Source organism: Pseudorca crassidens, chromosome 9 (genome assembly GCF_039906515.1).
Source record: "Pseudorca crassidens isolate mPseCra1 chromosome 9, mPseCra1.hap1, whole genome shotgun sequence".
NCBI lineage: Eukaryota > Metazoa > Chordata > Mammalia > Artiodactyla > Delphinidae > Pseudorca > Pseudorca crassidens.
In genome coordinates, this window is record NC_090304.1 from 1,198,087 (window position 1) to 1,223,345 (window position 25,259).

At 61.7% G+C, this 25,259-nt stretch overlaps 1 protein-coding gene across 2 annotated transcripts; it reads right to left on the minus strand.

The window, feature by feature from the left end:
- Positions 1 to 3,577: 3,577 nt before the first annotated feature.
- On the minus strand, positions 3,578 to 23,175 carry TOLLIP (toll interacting protein). Of its 2 annotated transcripts, XM_067747889.1 has the most exons (6): positions 23,005 to 23,175; positions 13,806 to 13,955; positions 10,035 to 10,217; positions 9,176 to 9,328; positions 8,434 to 8,524; positions 3,578 to 5,605 (listed from the first exon to the last, which is right to left on the minus strand). In XM_067747889.1, exons 1-6 carry the CDS (start codon positions 23,035 to 23,037, stop codon positions 5,394 to 5,396), a joined length of 822 nt encoding a protein of 273 aa, XP_067603990.1. In that variant the 5' UTR covers positions 23,038 to 23,175; the 3' UTR covers positions 3,578 to 5,393. The 2 variants fall into 2 exon arrangements, with proteins under 2 accessions (XP_067603990.1, XP_067603991.1); XM_067747890.1 differs by lacking the exons at positions 8,434 to 8,524; positions 9,176 to 9,328; positions 10,035 to 10,217 and having other exon boundaries at positions 5,405 to 5,605.
- Positions 23,176 to 25,259: the final 2,084 nt, after the last annotated feature.

A 25,259-nucleotide genomic window follows, 5' to 3' on the forward strand; every position in this document is an offset into this window, starting at 1 on the left:
GACACCCGCGCTCAGGGAACCGCGTGTTTCTCACTAGACTGACGTGTTAGCACAGAAAGCTTTCAAGCAAGACCGCCATTGACATGCTCGTCCCAAGCAGCCCCGCGCTCTGCTTCGCTGTGCTGGCTTGTCTCCCGCCCTCCGCCCTCGGGGTGATGGGGACACAGCTCCGCTGAGTGCTAGGGGACTACGGCCCTGGACACGGGGCTCTGCCTCCAGAACAAGTCAAACATCAAACTGGGCTGCAGCCTTTGCTTCCACAAAGGTTGCTTTTCAGAAATCAACAGTTCCAAGGGATGTTCTGAACATTACTTCTGAAAATAAAAATGGAAGAGAGAACGATAATAAACCGCTCTCCTTGTCGGCACAGGGAAGACGGCGCCGAAGGCCCAGACTCTGCGCTCTGGGAGCCCGGTGAACCCGGAAGCCCAGCCCAGGGAGGTCCTGCCACCCTTGGGGCCATGGCGGGGAGGGGGACCGGCCGAGCTCAGAATCCCTCCTGCATTTGTTCGTCCAACAAGTGCTGACCGAGCCCTGCTGTGCGGGCAGAAGCCCGTGCTTGACCGCCCAGCATCCCAGCAGGATGGACACCAAGCAGAGGAAAGGGAACGGGTACGTCTGGATGACCCAATCGAGAGGGGCTGGGTGTGGGGAGGGCGGGGAGTTGCCAGAGAGGCTGGGAAGCTGCCCCGCTAGCCATGGGGAGCAGGTGGAGGTCAGGAGCCTTGCAGGGGGACGGGAGGCTCGGCAGGAGGCCTCCCTGAGCTCCTGGCTCCTGGGTCTTCCCTTTGCAGGGCTGGCCGGGACGTGGGTGAGGATCTGGGCCTTGTGCCGTCTCCCTAGCGCTCAGGAGACGTGGGAACCCAGACGAAGGACCAGAGCCGCTGCCAGGGTGCTCGGCCCACCCATTAGAGTCTCCAGACTTCCTGGTAGGAAGCGAGGGGCCTCCTGGGCCGGCTGGGGACAAGCAGTCATCCTGCAGCCTGAGGGGGGGCCCTGAGCACAGGGCCCGGAGCTCAACATAAAGGCAGCAGCACCTGCCACCCCAGGAAGCCCCGAGAGGAAGGGAGCCTGGACCAGCGATGGCCGTCCTCGGAGCCCCCATGGCTGCGGGGCCCGCCCACTCCCCGCTGCCCATGACTGAGCGGGTGTCAGCGTGGAGGCTGGGACAGCGTGGGCCCACTGCAGCTGCAGGCACTGGGAAAGCATCTTGGAGCCTGACAAGCTCTGGACCCAGTCGGGGGGCTGGCTGTGGCCCAGGAGCAGATTCACCATGCTGCCGGGCGGGCTCTTGGAAATTCGGAACCGACCGCGGTCCGCGTTGGGTGGAGAGCCCAGGAGGGCCCTCGCAGTGGCTGAGGAAGGGATGTGGAGGCTAAGCAGGGCCGCGGGGACACTGCACAGGTGAGAGGGCGCCTGCACAGCCGAGAACCAGCGCGGGTGACCTCTGCGGTGCGGCTGAAGACAGCAGATGCCGTTATGGGGCTGGCTCCCCAGCAGCAGAGTGATGGGGTGGGGGCTGAGGCCCCACAGGAGCAGAGGGGTCAGAGGCAACCGGACGCCCTGAGCAGCGGCTACCTGCGGTGATGGGGGCAAGCTGGACGGGCCGCTGACAGCCTGCGGACTCAGAACAGAACCAAGTGACAGCACAGACAGCTGTCGGCCTCCTCGTGGGGGCCACGGCCCCTCGCCCAAGGTCCAGACCTGCTCGGTCCTCAGACCAGAACCATCGGCCGGAGGAGAGGCTGGGCTCCCTCGGGAGAGCCCCAAGGCACCAGGGCAAGTGGACAGGGCGGTGGTCCCTACCCCCTCCCAGAGGGGCTCACAGCATTCACCCCCAGGGCAGAGGGGCCACCACTGACCGCAGGGGCCCAAAGCAACGCCAAGGCTCCTTTAAAACTGGGGCTTATGGGGCCACTCAGCTACCCACTGGTCACTTCCCCAGCCCTGGAACGTGCAACTGGGATGGACGCCGGCAGAACGCCACTGATTCCTCTGCCGTCTGGGACGGGCTGGCCGAGAGGAGGGCCATGTCTGACCTCCGACATGAAAGACGCAAGTGTCGCCGCCACCACCACGGCCCGGCACCCACTGCCCGGCGCCTGCACACCCAGCCCGCACCCGGCTGCGGATGGACGTCCACGCGAGGAGTGGCGGGCCCCTGAGACGTGGGCAGGCCGCATACCTGGGCCATGTCCGCATCCCCCATCCCCAGCTCCACCCGCCGACCCCAAAGTAACACCCCCGCCCATGCCCAGCTCAGCATCAGGCCTGTTTCACACACTCGATACACAGCTACCTCGTGTTCCCTGGGGTTCACAGGATTCCCGACCGGAGGCACCAACCGTCCCCCCACCTCCTCTGGGCCCCGCGTGCAGTGGGTTTCTTCAGCCCCCGCTGGACCACCATCCCTCAGCAACGTCCCATCTGGCAAAAGCCTGCCCACCAAGGGGCCAACTGCATGACCGTATCTGCATTTCCAACAGTTCTATCTGTTCTTCTCCATTTCTGGGTGGGTATTTTTAACTCTCTTGGTCTTTGCATTTTATTCTGTTTCCACGACACTGCAGGTCATCACGTGCTGCTCCAGGGGAGGCTGGCGGCTGGGATGGGTGGGGTCCCGCTCGCCTGCATCTGAGCTGGCGCCCCGGGACCGACACTGGCTCCTCCAGAAACGTGCTGCTGCTTCCACCAAGCGGCTTTCTCACCTGGAGCTCCCCGGGCTGCAGGTGGTGTAGACATGGGCCCGAGGTGGGGAGGGCTCCCCCTCCCTCTGTGGGCCGAGTCCCCTCCTCAGCCAGCACTTTAACGAGCCAAGGCCGCGCCTCCCGGCGGCTCACGCCCCACACGCAGGGCCAAGCGCCCGGGACACACGAGCGCTGAGCGTACCCTACCCTCTGCATCGTGTCCCTGGTGCCCGGGCCCCGCCCGCACACAACTCCTCTCGGCCTTGGGCACAAGCTCTCACTGTGACACTGACCCGGGGCAGGAGGGCACCTGAGAAAACTGTCGGGGATAATGGGGGCGGCGGGGGGGCGTACCTGAAGGCAGTGGGTCCCCTCCCTCCCGCCCCCAATCCCCGGCTGTACAACGTCCTCAGCGGGGCCAGTGCCCGCTGACTCAGGGCTGGGCCAGCCCCACCCCTGTGTGCTCCAGGGCCGCGGGGCCCAGCACCCGAGCTGGACCCTGCACTCGGGGTATGGCTCCGAGGCGGGCGTCGTGGGCCCTCTTAGAAGGGGAGACACATTGTGGCCCATGTTCGGTTCCTACTCCCGGGTCGGGACGGCCTGGAGAATTACAAACAGGACAACAAAGGAACGAGAGGCCGGTGCTTCGGGAACCAGGAGAGGACAGCGTCTGCGGCCTGTCCTCCACAACCCAACCAGAAAACCAGACCCACGCTGCATGGAAACATTTCCGGCTCCCAGTCAGAATGCAGCCTGTGCCCTGCTCTGCCTTCACTTACGAGTCCTGTAACTAGTTTGCTGGTGAGTTTACTGCGACTGCTGTCAACCTGCTTGTTACGAGCCGAGTTAAATCAGAACAAAAATGGTCAGCTCTCCTTGGAGAACTTGACTTCTCTATTTTACACAGACCATTTATTAAATTAGAAGGCTGAAAAGTAAAAACGTATCTTACAATCAAGGAGGAATTGGACCCTGGACCCCAACAGAATGATCAGAAACGCAAAGCTCTGAGGACCGTTTCTGCCAACACTGGCAGGGCGCCTGCTGGAAACGCCTCTCTCCTCACCAGCACAGAGCGGCAGCCAGCTGCACGGTGCCCCGGCCCCGGGCGCCCGAGCCAGACGGCCCCCACCCCACCCCACCCCCAGGGGCTGCCTGGACGGGGAGCGCAGACGTGAACGCGAAGCCGGGGCAGGAAGGGCGTCTGACTTAACGAAGGCCTCACAGGCATGACCTTCCTCTGACCTAGTAAAGAAGCATCCATGGAAAAGGACCATGAGAGCTGGCAGGTCTCGGGCCGCCCTGAAGCTAAGACTCCCGTGAACGGAGGCCCGGGCGGGGCGGCTGGGGCAGCGCGGGGTCACCTGGGGCTGGGGGCCCGGCCTGCGTGGAGCTGCGCCGAGTGTGGTCAGGTCACCGGCCAACAGTCTAGGGCTGCAGCCGAGGAACCATCGCTCTCAAGCATCTGAGAAGAGCCTGCGGCAAAGGCACAAGTGGTCCGAACCCACCAACCAACGCAGGTCTCCCCGAGCCGGGGCCACCGTGCACGCCCGGGGGAGACAGAAAGCGGCACTGCACTTAACCTACATGGAGGGAAGGGCTGCAGCCTGAGTCCTCCTAACTTCCTCGGGCTGGCCTTCCACTGACGTCCACACGGTTGGGATCCACCTCTATGTCCAAAGGCTGGGCAATGACTCCAAAGACAGAGCGGTGACCGCGACTTACCGCGGACCGCAGTGGCCACAGCCAGTGCGTCACTTCGGAGACACCATTCAGATTTGATTTCCACGGGGCATCACCCAGCCTGTCCCCATCCTCTCTGTCCGCGGCCGGAGCCAGGGCCAGGGTAGCATCCACACGGCAGGGCGCCTCCTGCCTCTTGGGAAGACCTGCCAGCACTGACGGTCACCAGACTGCCCTCTCTGTCGCCCAAACTGACCCACAGGCCTGGGCCCAACCTAGTCTCCCTAAATTAACATCGGCAGTAAAAGCCAGGAGTTCCTAAATGCCCTTTAATAAGCAAATACAAGACTGGATCTGTTTCTTACACCCCAGTTTTAGTTCTGTTGCCAGAGTGCATCCCGGGGGGAGCGGTGACCCTTCGGGACAGCATCACACAGAGGCGGGTGAGACAGCAGGAGAGATTGAGGGCCCAGGGCTCGGGCCAGGGCTCCCGATGCCACGCCCAGACCTGGCTGCTCTGCACTCAGGCTGAGCTCTGCAGGCGAGGCTGGACGGGGGTGAGCAGCCCACGAACACCACCAAGGGGAGGAGACAAGTTTTCAGCTGAAACTTCTAAGTGACCCCAAACCCGCTGTCAGTGGGTTCTGTGTGCCTTGCGTTAATGGGCCTACCCGATCAGGTCGCGTCACCGCAGGCCACCAATCAAACCAGAGAAGGCTCGGCGCGAAGGCCCTGGTGGGGGCAGCTGCTCCCAGGAGAGCCTCCCGGGACGGCGGGAAGGCGGGCGCGCACACGGGACACGGCCCTCCGACCAATGCGGGAGAGGCCCCCCACCCGCCGCGACCACGTCGAGAACGGCTGCAGGAACCGAAAACCACATGCATCCCGAACAAGGGTGTGGACTGGGCTACACAGACGTCCGAGGAAGGGGCTACGCAGGGTGCGTTCACGGGGATCTGCTGGGGACGGTGCTCCTGGGAGCTGGGCGGGCAGGCGGGCAGGCGGGCTGGCAGCGGGGCACATCTAGGACTCCTCGCCCATCTGCAGCAGGGAGTTGATGGCCGCATCCTTGCTGCCCCGCTGGGCCTCCAGCACAGAGCGGATCACCTCCCGGTCCATGTTGGGGAACATGTCCTGGATGGCCTTCAGGTCCTCCTCGCTGCAGCGGGGCTGGGCGCTCACGGCTGGGGGCAGGGCCACAGGCACCATGCCGGGGCTGCACACGGCGGGCATCCCTGAGAGCAGGAGACAGGGGTCAGGGAAAGCAGCACCTCCGACGCGTGGGCTAGCCGCCCCGGGGGTCGGCCCCCCAGGTCTCGTCTCCCAGCGTGACCTCAGAAACTGGCCAGGCACTCGTGAGAAACCAGGGGCGAGCAGCCCCCCGCCACTCGGTCCCCGGCATCTCACATGAGCCCACTTCACAGCGGGGGTGGCAGGGGCAAAAACAAGCCTAAGAACGTGTGCATTTACACCACAGGGGTCAATTCTCATCCATCAAAGGCCACAAAACCGTTCCCGCCACCTGAGAACGAAACAGCAAACCCAGTCTACGCTCCTTTGCCCCAACACCTGAGACTTTCACGCCGTTTCCTCTGTCACACATTCCAGAACAGACTTTCCCAGCTTGGCACTCACATCACAATCAGACACTGACGAGGAAAGAAAACTCACCCAGCGCGTGCCCAGCACGTGCCCAGCCTTCCCCGTGACAGCAGACAACCCACGAGGCGAGGTGCTCACGAGCACTGCCGCGCCGGGGCCTGTGCGCTCGAGCAGAGGCCCCGGGGCCCCGGACACCCAGCCCCGCCAGCTACACGTGGGGCTCCTGGTATCACTCCCTCACACCAGCCACGTCCCCTCACTCCCTTGTTAGACACAGGTGACAACTGAGAACCTCACAGCATCTCAACTGCTGGAAGGTTCAGTCCGAGCACCTGGTGCCACCGGACCCCAAGACAAAGCTTTGACTCCTTGTCCTGAGATGGTCTCATGGGGGAACCCAGACAAACGTAAGGAACAGAGTGTTAACAGAGGCTCCACGCCTAACCGAGTGCAGAGCCTAGTCAAACACCTCTCTGAAAAGTAGAAACGGATTTAAAATCATTAGTTCTGGGACTTCCCTGGTGGCACGCTGGTTAAGAATCCGCTTGCAGGGCTTCCCTGGTGGCGCAGTGGTTAAGAATCCGCCTGCCAATGCAGGGGACACGGGTTCGAGCCCTGGTCGAACATGCCACAGAGCAACTGAGCCCGTGTGTCACAACTACTGAGCCTGCGCTCTAGAGCCTGCGAGCCACAACTACTGAAGCCCGCGCACAGCAACAAAGACCCAACTCAGCCATAAATTAATTAATTAAAAAAAAAAAAAAAAAAAGAATCCGCTTGGCAATGCAGGAGACGCGGATTCGGGCTCTAGTCGAGAACTAAGATCCCACATGCCGCGGGGCAGCTAAGCCTGTGCGCCACAACTGTTGAGCCCGGGGGCCACAACTACTGAAGCCCGTGCACCTAGAGCCCATGCTCCACAACAAGAGAAGCCACTGCAATGAGAAGCCCACGCACCACAACCAAGAGTAGCCCCCGCTCGCTGCAACTAGAGAAAGCCTGCGTGCAGCAACGAAGACCCAATGCAGCCAAAAATAAATAAATAAATTTTTAAAATAAAATAAAATAAAATCATTAGTTCTTATAAACTCAAAAGCACAAACAATCCGCCGAACCAGGCTGGGAGCGCTGGACTGAGAAGTTTAGGACATGATTTCCTTTCCTGTCTGAAGTCAGAAGATCCTAAAGGCGGCTCAACGCCGTCCAAACCAAAACTGGCAGAAGGGCCGACAAGTGTTGAGACGAGGTCGCATCGGCTGCAGGTGCGCGACTGAGGCTGCGCTGGACACACACGGCTGCCTCCAGGGACAGAGGGGACGGGACGTGCTCCCAAGGCAGCAGCAGAGCCCAGCCCCTCCGAGTCCCTCCTGGGCCAGCCGGGCCGAGCACCGGCCCACACCCCCCGCCCACCGGCCTTTAGTCCTGGCCGTCCTGAGAGGCGAGAGGTCGCTTGGGTCCCAGGCGGGCACTCAAACCTGGTGAGGCCAGGGCCCCCAGGTCATTCCACGAGCCCAGGAAGGTGCTCGCCCACCGCCTTTCAGAAACGGGGAGGGAAAGGGAACCCGGGACTGGGGATGGCTGACAGCTTCACTCCGCGAGCCCCCCGCCGTCCGCCCTGGCCTGGTTCGCATCCAGGCCACACCCCCACCGCCTGCATTTCTGACACTTCTGGGAACAGTGGAGACAAACTTTAGGCGGCACCCTGGCTCTCCTTAGGCCCCTTCCAGGAGGGTCTTGGGTTGTAGCGTGGGAGGCAGGCGGTCCTAGGGCAATTAACTCGGGGCCCCACAGTCTTCACCTCGCTCTGGACGGAGTTTAGAGGATTTCGGGGACGTGGCCACCACCGTGCACACGGCATCCTCGGCGTCACTTGGTCTCTCCGGTGCCCCGAGCCTCCCGCCGCCCATGCACTGCCCGGGTTTTATGGTGGCTCACGTGGGGGGCGAGCTGAGCCCAGGACCCGTCACGGCCCAGGATGGGAGCCGATCACAGGCTGACGTGAAGGCTCAAAAATCCGAAGGCGGAAGAGCCACAGTCCAACTTGACTTTGCTGTGCTGTGCGAGCCGCGCGTTCAGAAAGGTTACCAGCGCGTAAGGTAAGAAGCTCATAAAGGTAAAAAGATAGGAGAGAAACAGCAACGCTGGAGCCCGGGGTCCATCCACCCAACAGGAAGTGATCTTGTGCTGCGGTGATTCAAAATGCTTAGAAATCACATTTCAACATCTCCATAAATCTCCATAAAAACTCACCTTCTCTGTGCCGACAGAGAAAAAACAAAGCCTATTTCCTACACGTGCACGTAACATTCAAACGTAACAGCGGACCCCTGGTTTTGGAAGGCTCTCCGGGCATCCCTTGAAGACCAGGCCCAGACTCTAGCCCACACCCCGAACCCCCACGCGCCTCCCCGCTGCTCGAACACCCAAGGGCATGCGCCCGGGGAGGAGAAGCAGCACACACCTGTGATGGGCACGTAGCCGACGCCCTGCTGGTACACAGTGGGCATCAGGACCACGGGCTGAGGCGGCATCATCATGGCAGCCGGCAGTGACTGAAACACACCAAAGACAATCAGGGGTCAGAGAAGAACACAGCACACATCCGAACCTCATTACTCCCAGCCTCGCCAAAAGCGTCCTGGGAGGGACAGTGCAGGGCCTGGAGCCCAGTCACCGGGCCCAGGATCGAGGTGGGTCCAGCCAGGCCCTGCATCCCATCCAGCATCATCAAGTCCCTGCCCACACCGACACCCCAAAGGCTCCTCTGCCGGAGGACTCGGGTAGAAGGTGGCATCAGGCCTGCTGAACCACGGCTGAGACGTGACCAACAGAGAACCCCGCTCAAGAAAGGAAACCTAAGCTTAAACTCCAGGGTCAAACCGCCTCTCTCTGTTTATAATTCTTTAGTTAAGTACAACGATGGCTTTCCGTCTACGTAGAAACGCCTGTTACAGAGGCACGATGGCATGTTCACGAGTAAACTCACTGATGTTGGGACCTGCTGTGAATCAGTCCAGCACCAGAAAGGGGGTGAGACAAGGTGCCAGAGGAGGCGGCCGTGAGGCTGGGCAGTCGGTCCCACCCGGGGCCCCTGCACCCCCTCCCCGCGTCCACATGCCAGAAACACCTGGGAGTAAGGGCGGGGATGCCGGTAAGCCCGGGAACGGCACCCCAGTGGCCATGGGCCCGCCAGCCGGCCTCACCGTGTAGGACAGGACCAGGTTGATCATGCCCTCCTTGTCGTCGCCCTGCCGCCCGCTCAGGCTGTACCATTCGTCCACGACCTTGCCCTGCCTCAGTGCCTCGGGGATTGTCACGTGTGTCCAGGCAATGCGGTCGTCCATGGAGAAGGCTCGCTGGGGGGTGACGGGAGACGGCGGTGACCCCAGGGCTGCCCGGGAGGCCGCCCCACTCCCCCAGCCCTCCCGGCAGGGTGTGCGCGGCCCGGGGCCGCCCCGCTCTCTCCACCTCCTGTGGGCGCAGGGGGAGGGAGGCTCCACCGGGCCCCTGCAGACGTGCGCCCCCCACAGACCACATGCTCCCCTCCACCCCAGGGCCCCAGAGGCGACGGGGCCGGGTGTGAGGGAGGACCCGGGAGGAAGGGAGGAAGGCAGAACCCTGGGGACTGTGGCCACTTCCCAGCCCCGCTGCCCACCCCCACCCCCCAGCCCCGTCAGCCGACCACAGGCGAGGGGGCAGCCGACCCGGCCTCAGGAGCGGTGGGACACGCCCAGGCAGGCCCTCGGAGGGCCAGGCTGAGTTAGAGCCCAGGGCACCCGACGGCCCAGTGACACTCGGGAGGTTCCTGCCACTCACGCCACCCAGCCACGGGCCCTGACCACGTCACACCTGAGCTGCGTACAGATAGCGGCTGCCTGACCTGCCTGGTCGGGTGACGCCCACACGCTGGACACAGGGTGGTGACGTGTCTGAATGCAAGTTCTAAAGACTCTGCAGGGGAAACGTGCTTTTCACTATGCTGGGGACACCAGGACACCTGTCACAAAGCCACAAGAAACCTGAAGTTCTGGAGCGGCTGAGTGGCCCCCGCGCGGCGCCCACCTCGTCAAAGATCTCCAGGTAGAAGGAGTCCACACCCGGGGGCACCGTGCACTGGATGACCTTGTTCCAGCGCGGGTTCTTGGCGCCGTTGTGGGCTGTGGGCGTCTCGTACACCGCATAGCCCAAGCGCAGTCGGCAGTACGGATCCATGCGGGTCATGCCGTAGTTCTTTGCCAACTTGGCCTGAAATAAAGCCGACGTATGAGACAGGGCAGCGGCTGTCACAGTGGAAGCCGCAGCTCAGCTAAGTGGGCTGCCCCTTCCACTCACGGCTTCCAGAGATTTCTGGGTGCCGACCCACCGGAACACGGCTGTAACTGAACCGTCAGCCCTCCGTATCCGTGGATTTAAGCAACCACAGATAAAAAATATTAGGAAAAAACATTCCAGAAAGTTCCAAAGAGCAAAACTTGAATTTGCCACACCAGCAACGAATTTTATAGCTTTACACTGTGTTACGACTGCACGCACACAGCATTTACCGCGTGTTAAGTGTTACGAGTAATCCAGTGATGACTCAGTACACGGGAGGATGTGTGCAGGGTACGTGCAAAGCTGCACCGCTTTACATAAGGGACTTGAGCATCCTTGGACTGTGGTGTCTGTGGGGTCCCAGAACCAATCCCAGGGACGACCGTGCTCTAGGACCCCGGAGGGAGGAGAAGTCCAGGCTGGGTCCAGTGTTTCTGCGATAAGGCACCCGGCACCGTGCCTGACACTCAGGACACACCGGCTGCTGCTAGGCAGGGGCTGGATCCCCACCCAAAGGAGGAGGAGGGTGAAAAGGGCAGGCCGTCCCGGGACAGAGCCAAGAGCCACCGAGAAGAGAAGCAGGGGGACGGGGGCCACCCCGGAGAAGCAGGGCCCAGCCAAGGCCTTCCCTGCGCCCTCGGAGAGTGACCGTGCTGGCTCCCGGCCCCCCTCCCGCGCAGGAGCCTCTCGGCAGTGACCATCCCTGCCCAGTGCTGCATGGGGGCCAGGGGTGCAGGCAACTCATCTTGGGCACCAGATGAGGCGGAGCCCACCCACATCTCACATAGGTCACGGGCCCACCTCAAGCCAGACGCGCTGCTCGGGACGGCTGGGATGCGTTTGTAGGCGCAAACGTGAACACCGATGAGCACGTCAGGCTGTCGGTCGGGAAGTACTGACTCCCAGTGGATTATGGGCTTAAATGTAAAACCTAAAACTGTAAAACTTGCACAGGAAAAACCAGAAGAAGTCTTTGTCATCTTTTAGGCAAGGTCAGCAAAAGCACGGCCCAGGAAGGACAGCTGGCGGCTCCCTGGGGACCGTGAGGAGGACAGAGCAGCCCCGTCTGCGGCATCAAGTCTGATCACAAACCCGTGTCCAGGACATAACGGACCCACAAACCTCAGCAATGAGAACACAACACGGTTGAAAAACAGGCAGAAGATCTGAAGAAGAAAAGCTCGACGCCAATTAGCACGTGAGAAGACGCTCCCCACCATCGGCCATCAGCGACACGCAAAGCAGAACCCCGTGAGGCCACAAGGAGCTGCTGGACGGGCTCAGACCCAGCCCGCCGGGCCAAGCCGCCCACCCCCAGAGCGCAGGAGTCCCGCAGGTGGCTGGGAGAAGCCACGGTGTGGCAGTGCAGGGACCAGCCTGGCAGCTTCTCCAAAGCAGACTCCACCCAGCTCGGGAGTTGGGAGTCCACTCCGAAATGGGAACTCACGCTCACACAGAAGCCCGTGCTTCACAGCGGCCCAGGGCTGGGACCCCCGTCCCTGCTGGGCAACAGACAGACTCGGGAAGTGCCCCGGGGCCTGAGCTTGGTCAGCACTGCGGTCAAGGGCAGGCCCACCGACAGGCAGAGGGAACTATCTGTGTTGCTGGGGAAGCTCTCTTCATCACAGCGGTGGACAGGCTCGTCAGAGGTCATTGAAACACAGGCTAATTCAAATCAGTGCATTTTAACATATGTAAATCATAATCAGTAAGGTCGATTTTTTAAAAAACAGCAAAAAATTCCCCAAAGCCCTGCTGCCTGCACTGACACCCTCTCTCTTCTCCCCTCTGGAAGGCTCCACACAAGCCCCTATTCTGTCTGCGAGCCTCCTTGCCCCCCCGCATCCCCCACTCTCGTGCCGACTTCCCCAGAGCTCTGGCCGGGGCTGCCCACGACCGCACGTCCCAGAGCCACCACCCCTCCGTGCAGGCCCAGCCTGAGCCCCTCAGGACGCCCGCCTTATGTCACTGCTGGACCTCTGCCCTGCAGTCCACAGCCTCCCGGCCTCGGCCTCCTGCCTTTAAAACATCCTCGACTTAACGTGTCCGACACCGAACCGCGAGTTTCCTTCCCGGCCTGTTCCTCCTGTAATTTCCCCCATTTTGGTCGAGGCTCCTCCATCCCCTGGGTGCTGGCAACAGGCCTTGGGGTCACATACCCGCCTGCCCCCACGTGGGTGCGCCCCGAAGTCGGCTGGTTCTCCCCCAGGAGCACCAAGCGCAGGGCCTTCCAGCCTCGCCCACATCTTCCCGACACAGACCCCGAGGGAGCCCTGAACTCCAGCTCAGGACAGGGCGCCCGCTCAGAGCTGAGCCCCAAGGCCACAGGACCCCCAGCTGGCAGCACCAGGAGGGCCTGGCCCTGAAGCAGCCCCCGGCACAGGGTGGCGATTCCTGTTCATGCTGTACTTTCCACGATAACACCTGGGCCGCTCCACACCTGCCCCCCAAGCTCGCCATCGGCGCACCGCACCCCGGCCCTCAGGGCGACGCAGGCGTTTACTGCCGCCCTGCCCTGCCCTCCTCACCCGCTGACTTCCTGCTCCTCTGTCTGCAAGAGCAAACACGGATCGCACGGGCAATGTCTTCCCGAAAGCGCCCGGCAGAGGGCCTCAGCCCTCACACGCTGTTGTCTTCACTGTGAATTCACTAGAGCAGTTCTCAGGACGGCAGATTTTCCCCCCAAAACTCCTAGAAGCCGCCCTGGTATTTTCTGGAAAACACGTAGCAGCAAAGTCTGGAACGGGCCTGATTTTCGATAGCTTCAAGGCGGCTGTTTTGTCTCTGTCTATCCGCTAAGGCTTTTCCGGCTGAATAATCCGACGCTCGTGGTCTGAGCAAGGCCAGCGGCCCGTGAGTGCGGGAGGTGCCTTCCTTCTCCTGGACCCCGACTGGCCCCCAGGCCGTGCTCTGCTCACGGCTGCTGCCCTCTGCAGAGGCCCGTCTGCCACCGTGCTCTCCTCCCACGCCCCCGGCACCACGAAGGGGACACGGAGGCCTGGCCTGCCCACTTCCAAGTGGCTCCCCTGAGACATCGACTGGGCTGCGCTGTAGGCACACGAGTGTCTGAGGAAGGCCACCCCGAAGCTTACTGGGCACAACGACTCACCAGGCACGGCCCTGGTGTCTGCTGCGGACAAATGGACAGATGGACAGATGTCTCTGCCTCCCGCGGCCTCACGCAGCCCGTCAGAGCAACGTGGCAGCGCTCTTTCTGTCCTGACAGCACATCTGGTTCTCCCGGGGGCCGGGATGACCGGGCAGCAGCCACACCGCCCCTTCCCCGGCACCGGCAGGGCGAGCGGCGCTCCGGACCCCTTCTCTAACTCTTCCTGGGGAAACCCGGGCGATTGTCAGTATCTTCACATCCATCGCTCTCCACGAGGTATGTGTTTCCAGAAAAACGGGATCAGAGGAAGCCCCATCCATCCACGTGGCAACATGCTACGACAGCGAAGGCCCCGCCCCGCCCGCTCCGGCCCCCTCCCCCTGCCCCCCCCCACAGGCGGCCACACCCACCTGCACCACGGTGATGCTGAGGCGGCCCACGGTGCCCAGCGCCCCTCCGTACTGCAGCTGCTGCGCAGCCTGTGCGTCCAGCTGGATCTGCTGCTGCTGCTGTGTGGGCGTGATGCGCAGGAAGTCCTGAGGCAGCTCCCCGATGTACACCTGCGGAGAGCACGGCGGTCAGGGCTGGGCGCCACCCGCCCACAGGACGAGGGTCCGTGGCGGCAAGATATCCACCCTGCGGACCCCTCCCAGGGCCTGCACTCTCGGCATCAGGATGCGCAGCAAACGGGGGGCTCTGTGGAGGCCCGAGTGCGTCTCCACCCTGAAAGCAGGCCTCGCGTCCTCGCTGGGCCTGGGGGCCTCACACGCTCTGGTCCGCGTGTCCACGATCCCTTCCCCAGGACCAGGACCGCCGCAAGCAAGGCCTGTCCACCGTGAGCGCTGTTCACGGGGTGAAACCTGAAGCTTGGATGTCCAGTGACTTGGAAAGGCCTCTGTGCTGATACCCTTCAAACGTCTCCACGAGAAACAACTTGCGTGCAAAAACGCCCCGGAGACCAAGAACCCAACAGATTAACCACCAGAAGCCCGGATACCTGGCCCTGGACAGGTGAAGTGATGGGGACACACCTGATGGGGACCACACTCAGGGACACACCTGAGTGTGGAGCCCGGTGGAGCCTGGGGGCTCCAAGAGTGACGACTCCCAAGAAGACCGCAGGAGACCATGCACGGAGAGACGGCCCACAGCCAGACGGCCCGACCGCCTGTGTTCAGAGCCCTCGACAGCCGCACCGTTGCTCGCCCCCCGGGGGGGTTGCGGGCCTGGAGGGGCCACAGTGCGAGCAGAGCCCAGGTGAACGGGAGGGAGCAGCCGCAGGACCCACGATGGAGGTCTGGCTGCTGGGGGGGAAACCAGGGCCACAGGCCCCCTCAGCCGCGCAGGGGACGTCACAGACCCCAGCCGCGGGCCCTGAAGAACTGGGTGGAAACGGAAAGGAAGACCCCAGCGTGTCACAGCGAGTTCTGGCAACTGCGCTCACAGCAGCCGCCGGGACCACTTGACGTCCGGGCACCACACGACACGGGGGTCTCTGCTGCGCAGACCAGACGGCACCAGGCAGGGGCCCAGACAGCACCCCATCCACCTAGCTCACAGCGCCCCTGGGAGAGCACCTCCCCCAGCGAGCGCCCCCAGCGCCATTCCTAGCGAAGGTCCCTGGGAGGGTTTGGGCCTGGAGATCATGCGCTCCCACCAAGGCTGATGGAAGCGCACACAAGGGCGCTCGCTGGCTCCCAGCAGCCCACACGCCGACTCTGCACCCAGGGGCCTAGCGCTCCCGCTGCTTCTCTCTAAAAGCAAGCCGTGCCCCCCGCCCCCCCCCGCCCCCCCCGACCCTCTGTCTGGGAGCCAGCTCTGCGTCTCACACCTCCGCTGCATCAAGGGCCCAGCCCAGGGCAGGGGAGGGTGCCCCCGGAGGCTGCCCCCCAGAGGCCCCAGAGTTGCCAAGAGAGGAGCGCAGTGCCTTCCATTCCCTCCCCAGGGCATCGCAGGCCGCGTTTCCTGGGCGCGTAGTGCAGCCGAGTGGGTTCCAGGACAGGCCCTCGAAGGAAAGCGGGTGGTGACACCCCGTGGGCCACACCCCTCAGGAGGGCTGAGACGCCCGGGACATGCCAATCGTCAATTCCTGCCAGCGCCAAGACCAGGCCCCCGTGACCCCCCAAACGCACCCCATCCAGAGCCCCTCAGGCTCCTTGCCGTTTGCCCGGTACTCGTCTTACTGAAATGACTCTCCCAGGGGTCGCTGGCGCACAGACCACACCCCCGCCTGCTGGCCTGAGGAATGACTGCCCACCTCAGCGCCAAGGACCCCACAGGGAGCAGGCCGCAGGGGGACATTCAGTGGCGAGAGTGACAGGTCAGGAAAGGCCTCTCTGTTCCTTCACTGATCCTGTCTTGTCAGGAGCTCCTAGAGGTCATGAAACTAGAATGAAATGAAACTCCTGGGGGCTATGTTCCCTCTTTACTGTACTCATCTTGGTTTTGGGGTTCAGCACAGTCCACAGAGGAGCCACGCGGGGACAGCGGGCCACGCTGAGGCCTTAAGGGAGGGGGACCAATCCCACGTGGTCAGAGCCTGTGAGGGGTGGGGGAGGGGGGATCACAGCCCAGGGAGGAGGAGCCTCCAGGTCTGCAGGGCCACCTGCCTGAAGGCACCCTGGGGACACCTGCCCTAGGCCCGCCCGCCAGAGACAACAGCAGGGGCGAGGCCCAGGGTGATGGCGGGTCAGGGCAGGGCATGTGGGGCTCAGCACCCGGCGGCTGATGGCTGCCCCACCAGCCAACAGGCCCCGTCGCACAGCAGCCCCAGAGGCCTGCGGCAAGCAGTAGGCTGCACGCTCATCCCAGCGCCCCCCACCCCGACGGAGAGGCCCCGGGACGCGCCCGCTGAGGCCTAGGAGACACCTGCCAGTCACGGCACGGGCCACTGACGTTCTTCCATCAGTTCAGCATCTTCCCAAAGGAAGTTACAAGGAAAACTCCAACTGCCAGCCGACACCTGCAGCCACGGGGATGGGTCTCCACAAGAGTCACCGCCCCCCACAGACACACACACCCTGCTCCTTCCTCAAGTCTCCAGCACCTCCTGCCGATGACCTGGTTTCAGGAAACAGGAAAAGAGGAAAAAGCCCAGAAGCAACAGGGAGGGAGGGCTGGCGCCGTGGGGAGCTCCCCAGAGGGTGCCACTTAGTCCCTCCCCCCTCGCCCCTCCCGCCACAGTCCTCTTCCAGGTTTCACTGCAAAAACCTCTGTGTCAGCTCTCCTCCCCTATTCCTATCCCTCAGGCCTCCCCCAACTTTCTAAATGACCCAAACCTGGATAGGCCACTCAAGCCAGAACGTCTGGCTGTCCCAGCCCTGCCGGACACAAGCTCCAGACGCGGGGACTGGGACACGGCGTTAACTGAGCACGAGGACGCCGGAGGGTCAGCGAGAGAGACAACGCCACTGGCCCAAACGAGGACCAGACCACAATGCTGACAGGACAGCAGCGTCTTCCACGGGGCCTTGCCCAGGGATTCCGGAGCCTCTCACGCCAGCCCGGGGTCTGGGTGCGAGCGAGATGGATCACCCTGTCCACACCTGAGTAAAATGAAACAGCCAGTGACGGGCCAAGGGGCGCCGGGGCCGGGCATCGCACTGCAAGTCTTTCAACTTCACCGTATGTGCGGATTTTCACGCCAAATGCTGGGGGGAAATCACTGCTCCCGTGGCGCTCGCAGTTTAACAAAAGAAGACAACTGCTGAAAGTCGCAGCGCTGTACATAATCACAGGGTGAGCACCCCGGGGCAGGTGAACAGCCGGTGACGTAAGACGGTGTAGACGGCTGAGGCCACTTTGGGAGAAGACGCCACCTCAGCAGAGGCCTGAATGGCATGAAGGCGGCGGTCATGCAGAGCCTGGGAGGGCTCTGTGCACAGGCCTGGCCAGGAGCCCGCCAGGCAGATTGAGGCAGGGAGGTGGCTGGAGCAGAACAAGCAAGGGAGAGCAGGAGGGTGCAGCAGAGGACAGGAGTGTCGCACCAAGGCCACTGATGGGCTCTGACTCAGAGATGAGGAAGGGAGCAGGTGAGCAGCCAGGGCAGGTGAGCAGCCGGGGCAGGTGAGGAGCCGGGGCAGGTGAGGAGCCGGGGCAGGTGAGCAGCCGGGGCAGGTGAGGTGCCGGGGCAGGTGAGCAGCCGGGGCAGGTGAGCAGCCGGGGCAGGTGAGGAGCCGGGGCAGGTGAGCAGCCGGGGCAGGTGAGGAGCCGGGGCAGGTGAGGAGCCGGGGCAGGTGAGCAGCCGGGGCAGGTGAGGAGCCGGGGCAGGTGAGCAGCCGGGGCAGGTGAGCAGCCGGGGCAGGTGAGGTGCCGGGGCAGGTGAGGAGCCGGGGCAGGTGAGGTGCCGGGGCAGGTGAGGTGCTGCACACGCACATCTGGCTCTGCCTGGCGCCCGGCCCCAGCGTGTGACAGTGGGGGGTGGGGGCTGGGGTGGGGGCGGGCGGGACCAGTCGAAGGGGTGCGGTTGGTGTGGGTGAAGCAGAGGCTGAGAAGGAATCCGATGCTGGACCTGCTCGGAAGGCAGAGCCACAGGAGCGGCTGAGTGGGCAGGAGAGGCGAGGCCGCCCAAGGGGATGGGGAAGCCAGGGAGGGTTCCAGGGAAGGAAAGGGCGGGTCCGTGTGCGATGTTCTTGGGAGACAGGGAGCCGCTCAGGATGGTCAGCCTGGGGATGAGTGGGGTGGGCGCTGACACCCCCCAAGACCCCCGAGGGAGCAAGACGGACAGAAAGGAGGAGCCGTGGAAGGAAACCCGTGTGAAGAACGCGACCCTAGGCAGTGAGAGGCCATCGCACCTGTGCCCACTGCCGCGGCCGTGCCCACAAAGAACCCGCCAGACAAGCCGCTGCGGGGCCCCCGCCCGAGCCCCACCCCCACTCGGTCACCCCCGCACCTCGCAAAGCACAGGTGGCTTCCCGACCTGCAGGACCCTCTCACTGTCAGCTGAGGCAGCTGCCCCTCCTGGGCCCCCAGCCCCGCACCGCCATCCTCCCACCCAGCTCCTGTCCAGCTGGTGGTGAAGCAGAATCACCAGAGGGAGGTGGGTGGAATGGGAGGTACGCAGGCAGGACTGCAGGCGGGGAGCCCGAGGAGTTGGCCAGGTGTCTGAGAAACAACAAGTAACGCAGGGGCCGAGCAGCCCCCAGGCCGTATACGTGGGAGGGTACGGGCACAGAGCTGCTGGCCACAATGCCCAGATAGATGCCACAGACACCGACAGAGAGCAGAGCGGGGGAGCGGAAAGAGGGGCTGGGGGTGCTCTCAGATGCGGGAAGAGGCACAGGGCTGGAGCACACCAGCAGCTCAATGGCAGATGCCTCACAGGGACCTTCACGTCCCAAGAGAAGGAGCCTGTGCGCCCAGAATCCCAGACAGCAAACATACCTTTCAGGAACTAGAGAAAGCAGCACGTGTCTCAGTCCCTGTGAGCAAGCACCAGCTTATCAAGGTAACACTGCCCCTGGGAGGATGGGGAGAGGCCACCCGAGGCAGCAACCCATCAGGAGGAGGGCGGTTACAAGAGTTAACCTTGCAGCGCAAAGTCCGTACGTTAACATTTCCAGGACAACCCCAAAGAGAACAGAATGACAACATGTGTTTTCCAAACCAGCAGAAACCAAAAAATGGAACTTAAAAAACTATATTTAATCAATCCAAAAGAAGGCAAGGAGAGAAAAAGAAACAAAAATAGACAAATAAAAGCACAAATGAAAGTGTTAGGTACAAAAAGTGTGTGTGTATAACTATACACATAAAACTATGTAACACATTCCAGCTAAAAAATGAAGAAGACAGACTTCAGATTTGACTTTTTAACAATCCAGCTCCATGTTGCTGACAACAGACCAACCTGACACATGTTCTGAAAGATGTGGTCCAACAATGAAAACCCCATCAGGCAAACACTCCCTAAAAGAAAGCTGGCGTTGCCATGTGGCATCAGACCAAACAAGAAAGGCCTGTGCATGGCCAGCGGGGTCACCACACGCAAAAAGGTCCAACTCACAGGAAGACGGGGCCATCCTAAACCAGGATGCGCTCCTAACTCACCCTGAGAATCCAGAGCAGAGCTCACGGGGACACAGCGATGGTCTAGACTCCAACAGTGCGGGTCCACAACTGTACCCGAAAAAGAGAAAGCCAAGCGCAGGCCTAAAAAGAAAAACAACTCCTTCCTCTGAACATTGGAAATGAAAGAGAAAGAACTAAGCAGCTGTCTTGCCTTTCCCATACAGAGTGTATTTAAGGACAACCAGACAGCGTTCATCTATACAAACAGGTCCAGCTAATAAATGCAGAAGAAGTGACAAAATTCAAACATCAGGGGCTTCCCTGGTGGCGCAGCAGTTAAGAATCCGCCTGCCAATGCAGGGGACACGGGTTTGAGCCCTGGTCCGGGAAGATCCCACATGCCACGGAGCAACTAAGCCCGTGCCCCACAACTACTGAGCCAGCGCTCTAGAGCCCGCGAGCCACAACTACAGAGCCTGCATGCCACAACTAATGAAGCCCGCATACCTAGAGCCCGTGCTCCACAACAAGAGAAGCCACCGCAATGAGAAGCCTGCGCACCGCAACGAAGAGTAGCCCCCGCTTGCCACAACTAGAGAAAGCCCGCTCGCAGCAACAAAGACCCAACGCAGCCAAAATAAATTAAAAAAAAAAATTCAACTATCACCCTCTGCCACCCCCAGTGAAGTCAATTATCAATTCGTGCAAGGCTGATGAGAACCTGGACATCCCCGCCCACCCAGGCATCCAGACAGCTCACCCTCAGGCCTGACGAGGGAAAAGACATGACAGGAAGGAGGGGCCACACTGATCAACCAGCATCTCCAAAAGCAGGACAAGTGGTCCCTACTGGCCCCCTTTGGCCTGGACTCAATGGGACACACCACACATCTTAGCCTGTGACCAAGCCTTGGCCGCCGTCCCGTCGAGCTGACCGGCAGCACTGTGGTCAACAGTGGCGGGTCCCGCAAACCCCCCCGACCCGAGTTCTACCTCAGAAGGCAGAGAGGCCCCCACACAGGTACTGCTGTGGGTGCCCATCGGGTGCTTTTTAGTAGTTCGTGGACCAGACAAAATCACAGCATGGAGAAGGTCTGTCAGAACAGAAACACCAGCACTGCTGAAAGCGGGCAGACAGCACAGGGCTGGGCATCCCTCGGTGGCCATTCAGGGAGGGACTCACCTGCAGACGCAAACACCACATCTCCTGGAACTTAAGCAAATTCCTAGCCCCTCAGGCTCTCCTTCTCAGGGACAAAGGGAACCTCCCCAGACCCGTGGGACCCCCCCTTCTGCTCCCCATGCCCGAGGACTCTGCCTGTCCCTCCTTCACCACGAGCGGGAAGAGACAGTCAGACTTCAGAGTCAGCCCAAGCGAGAGTGAATCCAGGCCCTGGGAGCCCTGCTGAGTGACCCTGGGCCGAGGCTGAACCCCGTCCTGTGTGGGTAGGGCTGGGGCCCCCCCGGCCGAGGGCGGACCCTCGGGAGAGCCGCCCAGCCAGGACCCGGCATGGGGAGCACCTGCCGGATGCCCCAGCTGGACTTGCAGCTTCTGCCACGAGCCACGCCGTCCCGCGGGGCCTCCACCGCACCACACACACGACAGCACGTGGGAGCTCCTTCAACGCCAAGTCCGTACACCCTGGCAAAGGAAGAGGTCTCCACCAGACCCCGAAAACCACAAAAGGAAGGGTTCTCCAAGTCTGATAACCGGCAATAAAGCCTTTACGAGTACAGTTAACCCAGAGGGGGTGGGCCAGCGGGGAGATGTGGAAACGAGAGGATGTGTACCAGGCAAAAACCTTGGGGGGGAAAAAAACCAGTAAAAAGTAAACAGTCCACTGTAGCAACCAGATCAAATGCAAGGCCAGATGCACCTGCACTGGCGGCCCTGCCCTCTGGCACAGACAGCCCTGCTCAGGACCCTTCCTGGCCTTGAAGCAGCAGCCCCCCATCTCCCAGACCCTGTCCCACTCTGCTTTCCATGCTCTCCCCTCCCACCACCCCACAGCTCCTGCTACCCCATCGAGTCTCCAGTCAGAGACCCTTGCCCCAACACCCTTACTCAGCCCGGCCCCGGCCCAGGCAGGCCACCGTTCACCCCGACTTGAATTCAGACCTCAGGGTCTGAGAGTGGATGCTCTGTGAGACCCTGATGGCAGGCGTCACCGTACGGTGCCACCCAAGATACCGAGAGCACCCACACCATCTGGGCAAGCCACACAGGCTCCAGGGCGCCCAAGACCCCTGAGCCCCCAGCAGCTCTGGCCCGGACCAAACCTTACTGCACGAGCACAGGTCATGGAGGGCAGCCCTCAAACACCTGCTGGTCTACGCATGGGGCCCACGACACACGGACAGAAGGCCCACGACCACTCGACAAGAGAACACGCCGGGAAGCACCGCACAGGGCCGGTCAGCCGGGTCATCGAGACCCCGACAGCACAGGCCCCAAGTCCGGACACCGTCCGCCGCCCTGGCCCAGTCACAGCCCTGTCACAGCACATGGCCGACGTCCCCTTGGTGAGAGGAGGGGCCCACCTCCACCAAGCGCTCCCTGCGCCCGGCCCCGAGCCGGCTGTGCGTGTTTGCCTGTGGTTCCCAGCAGGCTGAGGACACGTGACGGGCCAGGAACGGGGCCGGGCCGCTTGCCCATTACGCCACCGCTCCCCTCCCGAGGGAGCCACTAATTTGCTCCTTGTGCTGCTCCGATGAGCCACTTGCCCAGAAATGAGAACGTGTCGACAGACACTCGGCCTGCTGTGTAGCTCACTGTACGCAGTGCCGGTGAAGACGCGGAAACGCTGAGAAATCACTCTACTGACTCTGGGGCGTTTCCACACCCAGTCGGCTAGGAACTCCCATCAGGTCCCATTCAAACGCTCAGAACGAGCATCTGTGCCCAGGGGGGTTTCTAACTAGCCCTGGTCTTCCTCAAACTCAGAAAAACGTTCTGTGGCTTCTTCTCCAGTCGGGAGAAACACAAACAAGACTTGTCAAGCCCGACTCGAGGGTGAGGAGCCCCGGCAGCCGGGGGCTTACCCTCAGCAGCGGCTTTCTGAGACAAGGCACATCAGAGTGTCCACAGAGGAACCTTGTCCCGACTCAGAAGGACCCAGGTGTCCGCCTACCGTGCGTTTCAAGACGCTGTGATAAGAACCTCACTACTCGTGAGGACGCACCCCAACCCAGTCCGAACGCCCGGCTGGAGGCGAGTCGCCAGGAGCCGGCCTGAGCCCGTCTGGACTCGCTCGCCGGCAGCGACACAATAAGCTGGGCCAGAAGACAGGACGCGAGGGCTGCGCGGAAGGGCACTTCCAGCTCGCGGCTCCCAGACCCTCATTTGTCACTTAAGAAACCGAGGAACAGAGCCGGGCCTGGGAGCCTCCACCATCCAAGAGCCTGTCCAGGGTTCAGGGTGCTTCTCTGGGTGCCTCCTCCTCCCGAGGACCCACTGGGTGCGGGGCCTCCCCCAACCCGGGGACCCACCCGGTGCGGGGCCGCCCCCGTCCCGGAACTCCCTTCCGCTTGCCCGGAGCCCGGCGTCGGGCCCTCCCCTGCGCCCTGAGGCCGCGGAGCCCGCCCCCAGCCGGAGCCTACCGGCCCGCGCTGCGTGCTGACGGTGGTCGCCATGGTCTGGCCGGCCTCAGGCCTCGCCCTCCGAGAGGTGACGCGCCGGCGACCCTTCGCGCGGAACCGCGATCTAACTATTACCCCGCAAGGCCGCCGCCGCCACAGTCAGCTGACGGCCGGCCCCGCCCCCGCACTGCCCACTGCGCCGGCGCAGCACCGCCCCGCCCTTTCCGGCGCCGGGCGCCTGCGCAGTCGCTCCCCGCCCTCGGCCCCGCGAAATGGCTCCCGAGCCGGCAGTGTGCGCATGCGCGCCGGGCTGGCGGGGGTGGGTGGGGGCGGGCCGTGGGGCCGGGCCGCGGACTGTAGGTGCTGGTGCATCCGGCTGGACGCGCGGCCGGAGCGGGTCTGTGGCCCCGCCGCGCCTCGCCGAGTGACCGGAGTGACTCGGTCCGGCGGCCGCCCTCCGTGTGTGTCCGCGGTGAGGCCGCGCGCTGACCACTCCGCCCCTTGCTTCCCGCCGGCCCCTCAGCAGGGTCTTACCCGAGGCTGCTGGCCGAGCTTCCTCTGGAGACCACGGAGCTTTGCTGTTGTCCGTCCGAGGAGGAGGTGGAGAGGCCTGGCTTCCCCTAGGCCGGGTGTTCTGCTGTTGACACAAGCAGTTTCCCAGGCACTGCGATCAGACAGGGCTGCTGACCACTCCAGTCACGGGTGGACCTCCTCCGCCACCCGAGCTGGGACACTGCTGCCTCTTCCTATTACAGCTTCACCTTCTAGATGGGAGTTATTAAGAAGCTTCCAGACAGCATCCAATCCACAGCAAAACCCCGCTTCCTTAAACCCTCCCCAGAACCACCTACAAAAGCCCCAATTCTATAAGGAGTCCTTACTAATACCCTCTAAGTCCCCCGGTGCATCCCCCAGCTGTGTGGTCTCCTTAGCTGCAACCAGGAAGAATCCCAGCTTGTTGAGTTACAGGTGTGTTCCTGGTGGCCCGCCTGGAGGGCACTGACACACCCAAGGTGTGAACCGTCCTTTTCCTGTGTGTACTTCCCAGAGCCCTCAGAAGTAGGCAGCCCACTGCATAGTCTTTGTAACCCCGCATTTGCCATAGCGACTAAATATCTCATCCACTTGGCCACACATCTGTTTGCCCTCCACTTGCACCACATCCCATGCCACCATTGGTGATAATTTGAGGAATTGGGTTGCCCCTGGATGACACAGGCTCCTGGTACTCCATTTCCCCGGGCAAGGACTTTAGCCACATGCTCATCAAATATACGTGCAACCCAATGTTAGCGTCCCATTTTGAGTCTGTTTTCTGGGGCCACTTCTGGTGGCAGTTATGGTATCAGTCATGGTCCCGGCGAGAAACAGATAGCATGCGCACAAGGATCACTGGAGGGATTTCAGCAAATCCCTCCAGTTTACAAAGGAGGGGCAGAGTTAAGTGAGTAAGCAAAGCATGAGGGACTTCTTTTAACCTCAGGAAGTGGCCACCGCTCCTGGCCTTGAAAGGACAAAAGGAGGAAGCAGTAATCAGGGAGAGAGGCTTCCTCAGCAGAGGAGTGGAGCCACTGCCAACCACAGGCTTGCAGGGAGGCACCTGGGGAAAGAAACACCTTGACCCCTCTCATCGCTAGTCTCTACAGGTGTCTACCATTAACCTAGCCAGGTGATGCATTCTGTAGACAAACACTTCCTGGGGCACAAAGAAAGGCGGAGAAAGGCGGAGAGGGTCTGGGAGGCCGAACAGAGACTCTTCTACATGTGCGTCTAAATATCAGTGATAACTAGAGGGCACAGTTTATACCATTGAAAGGAGCAAAAAAAGAAGAGACAAAATTAACTTTTTTTAAAGTGTTAAGGAAAAATTACAAAATTTGATCAAAAGACCTTAAGGAAGACCTGAATAAGTTGAGAACTGTTTACCATATTCATGGATAGGAAGGCTCAGTATCAGAAATATGTCCATTCTCCCCCAAATTGCCCTACAAAAGAAATTCTCATTAAAACCCCAACAGGCTTTTTTAAAAGAAGTTTAACAAGCTGATTCTAGAATTTATATGGAAGAACAATGGCTGAGTAATAGCCAAAACGTTCTAGGACAAGAAAGAGGAGAAGGAGGAAACAGAAGGAAACTGTCCTAGGAGGTGTCCAAACGACGTCCAGAACGACGGTAATTGAGCCTATGGTATGGATATGGGGATAGACAAGTTCACCAATGGAACAAAATCTGAAAACTTGACTTAGGAGGGTGTTGGCACTGCTGAGCAGCTGGG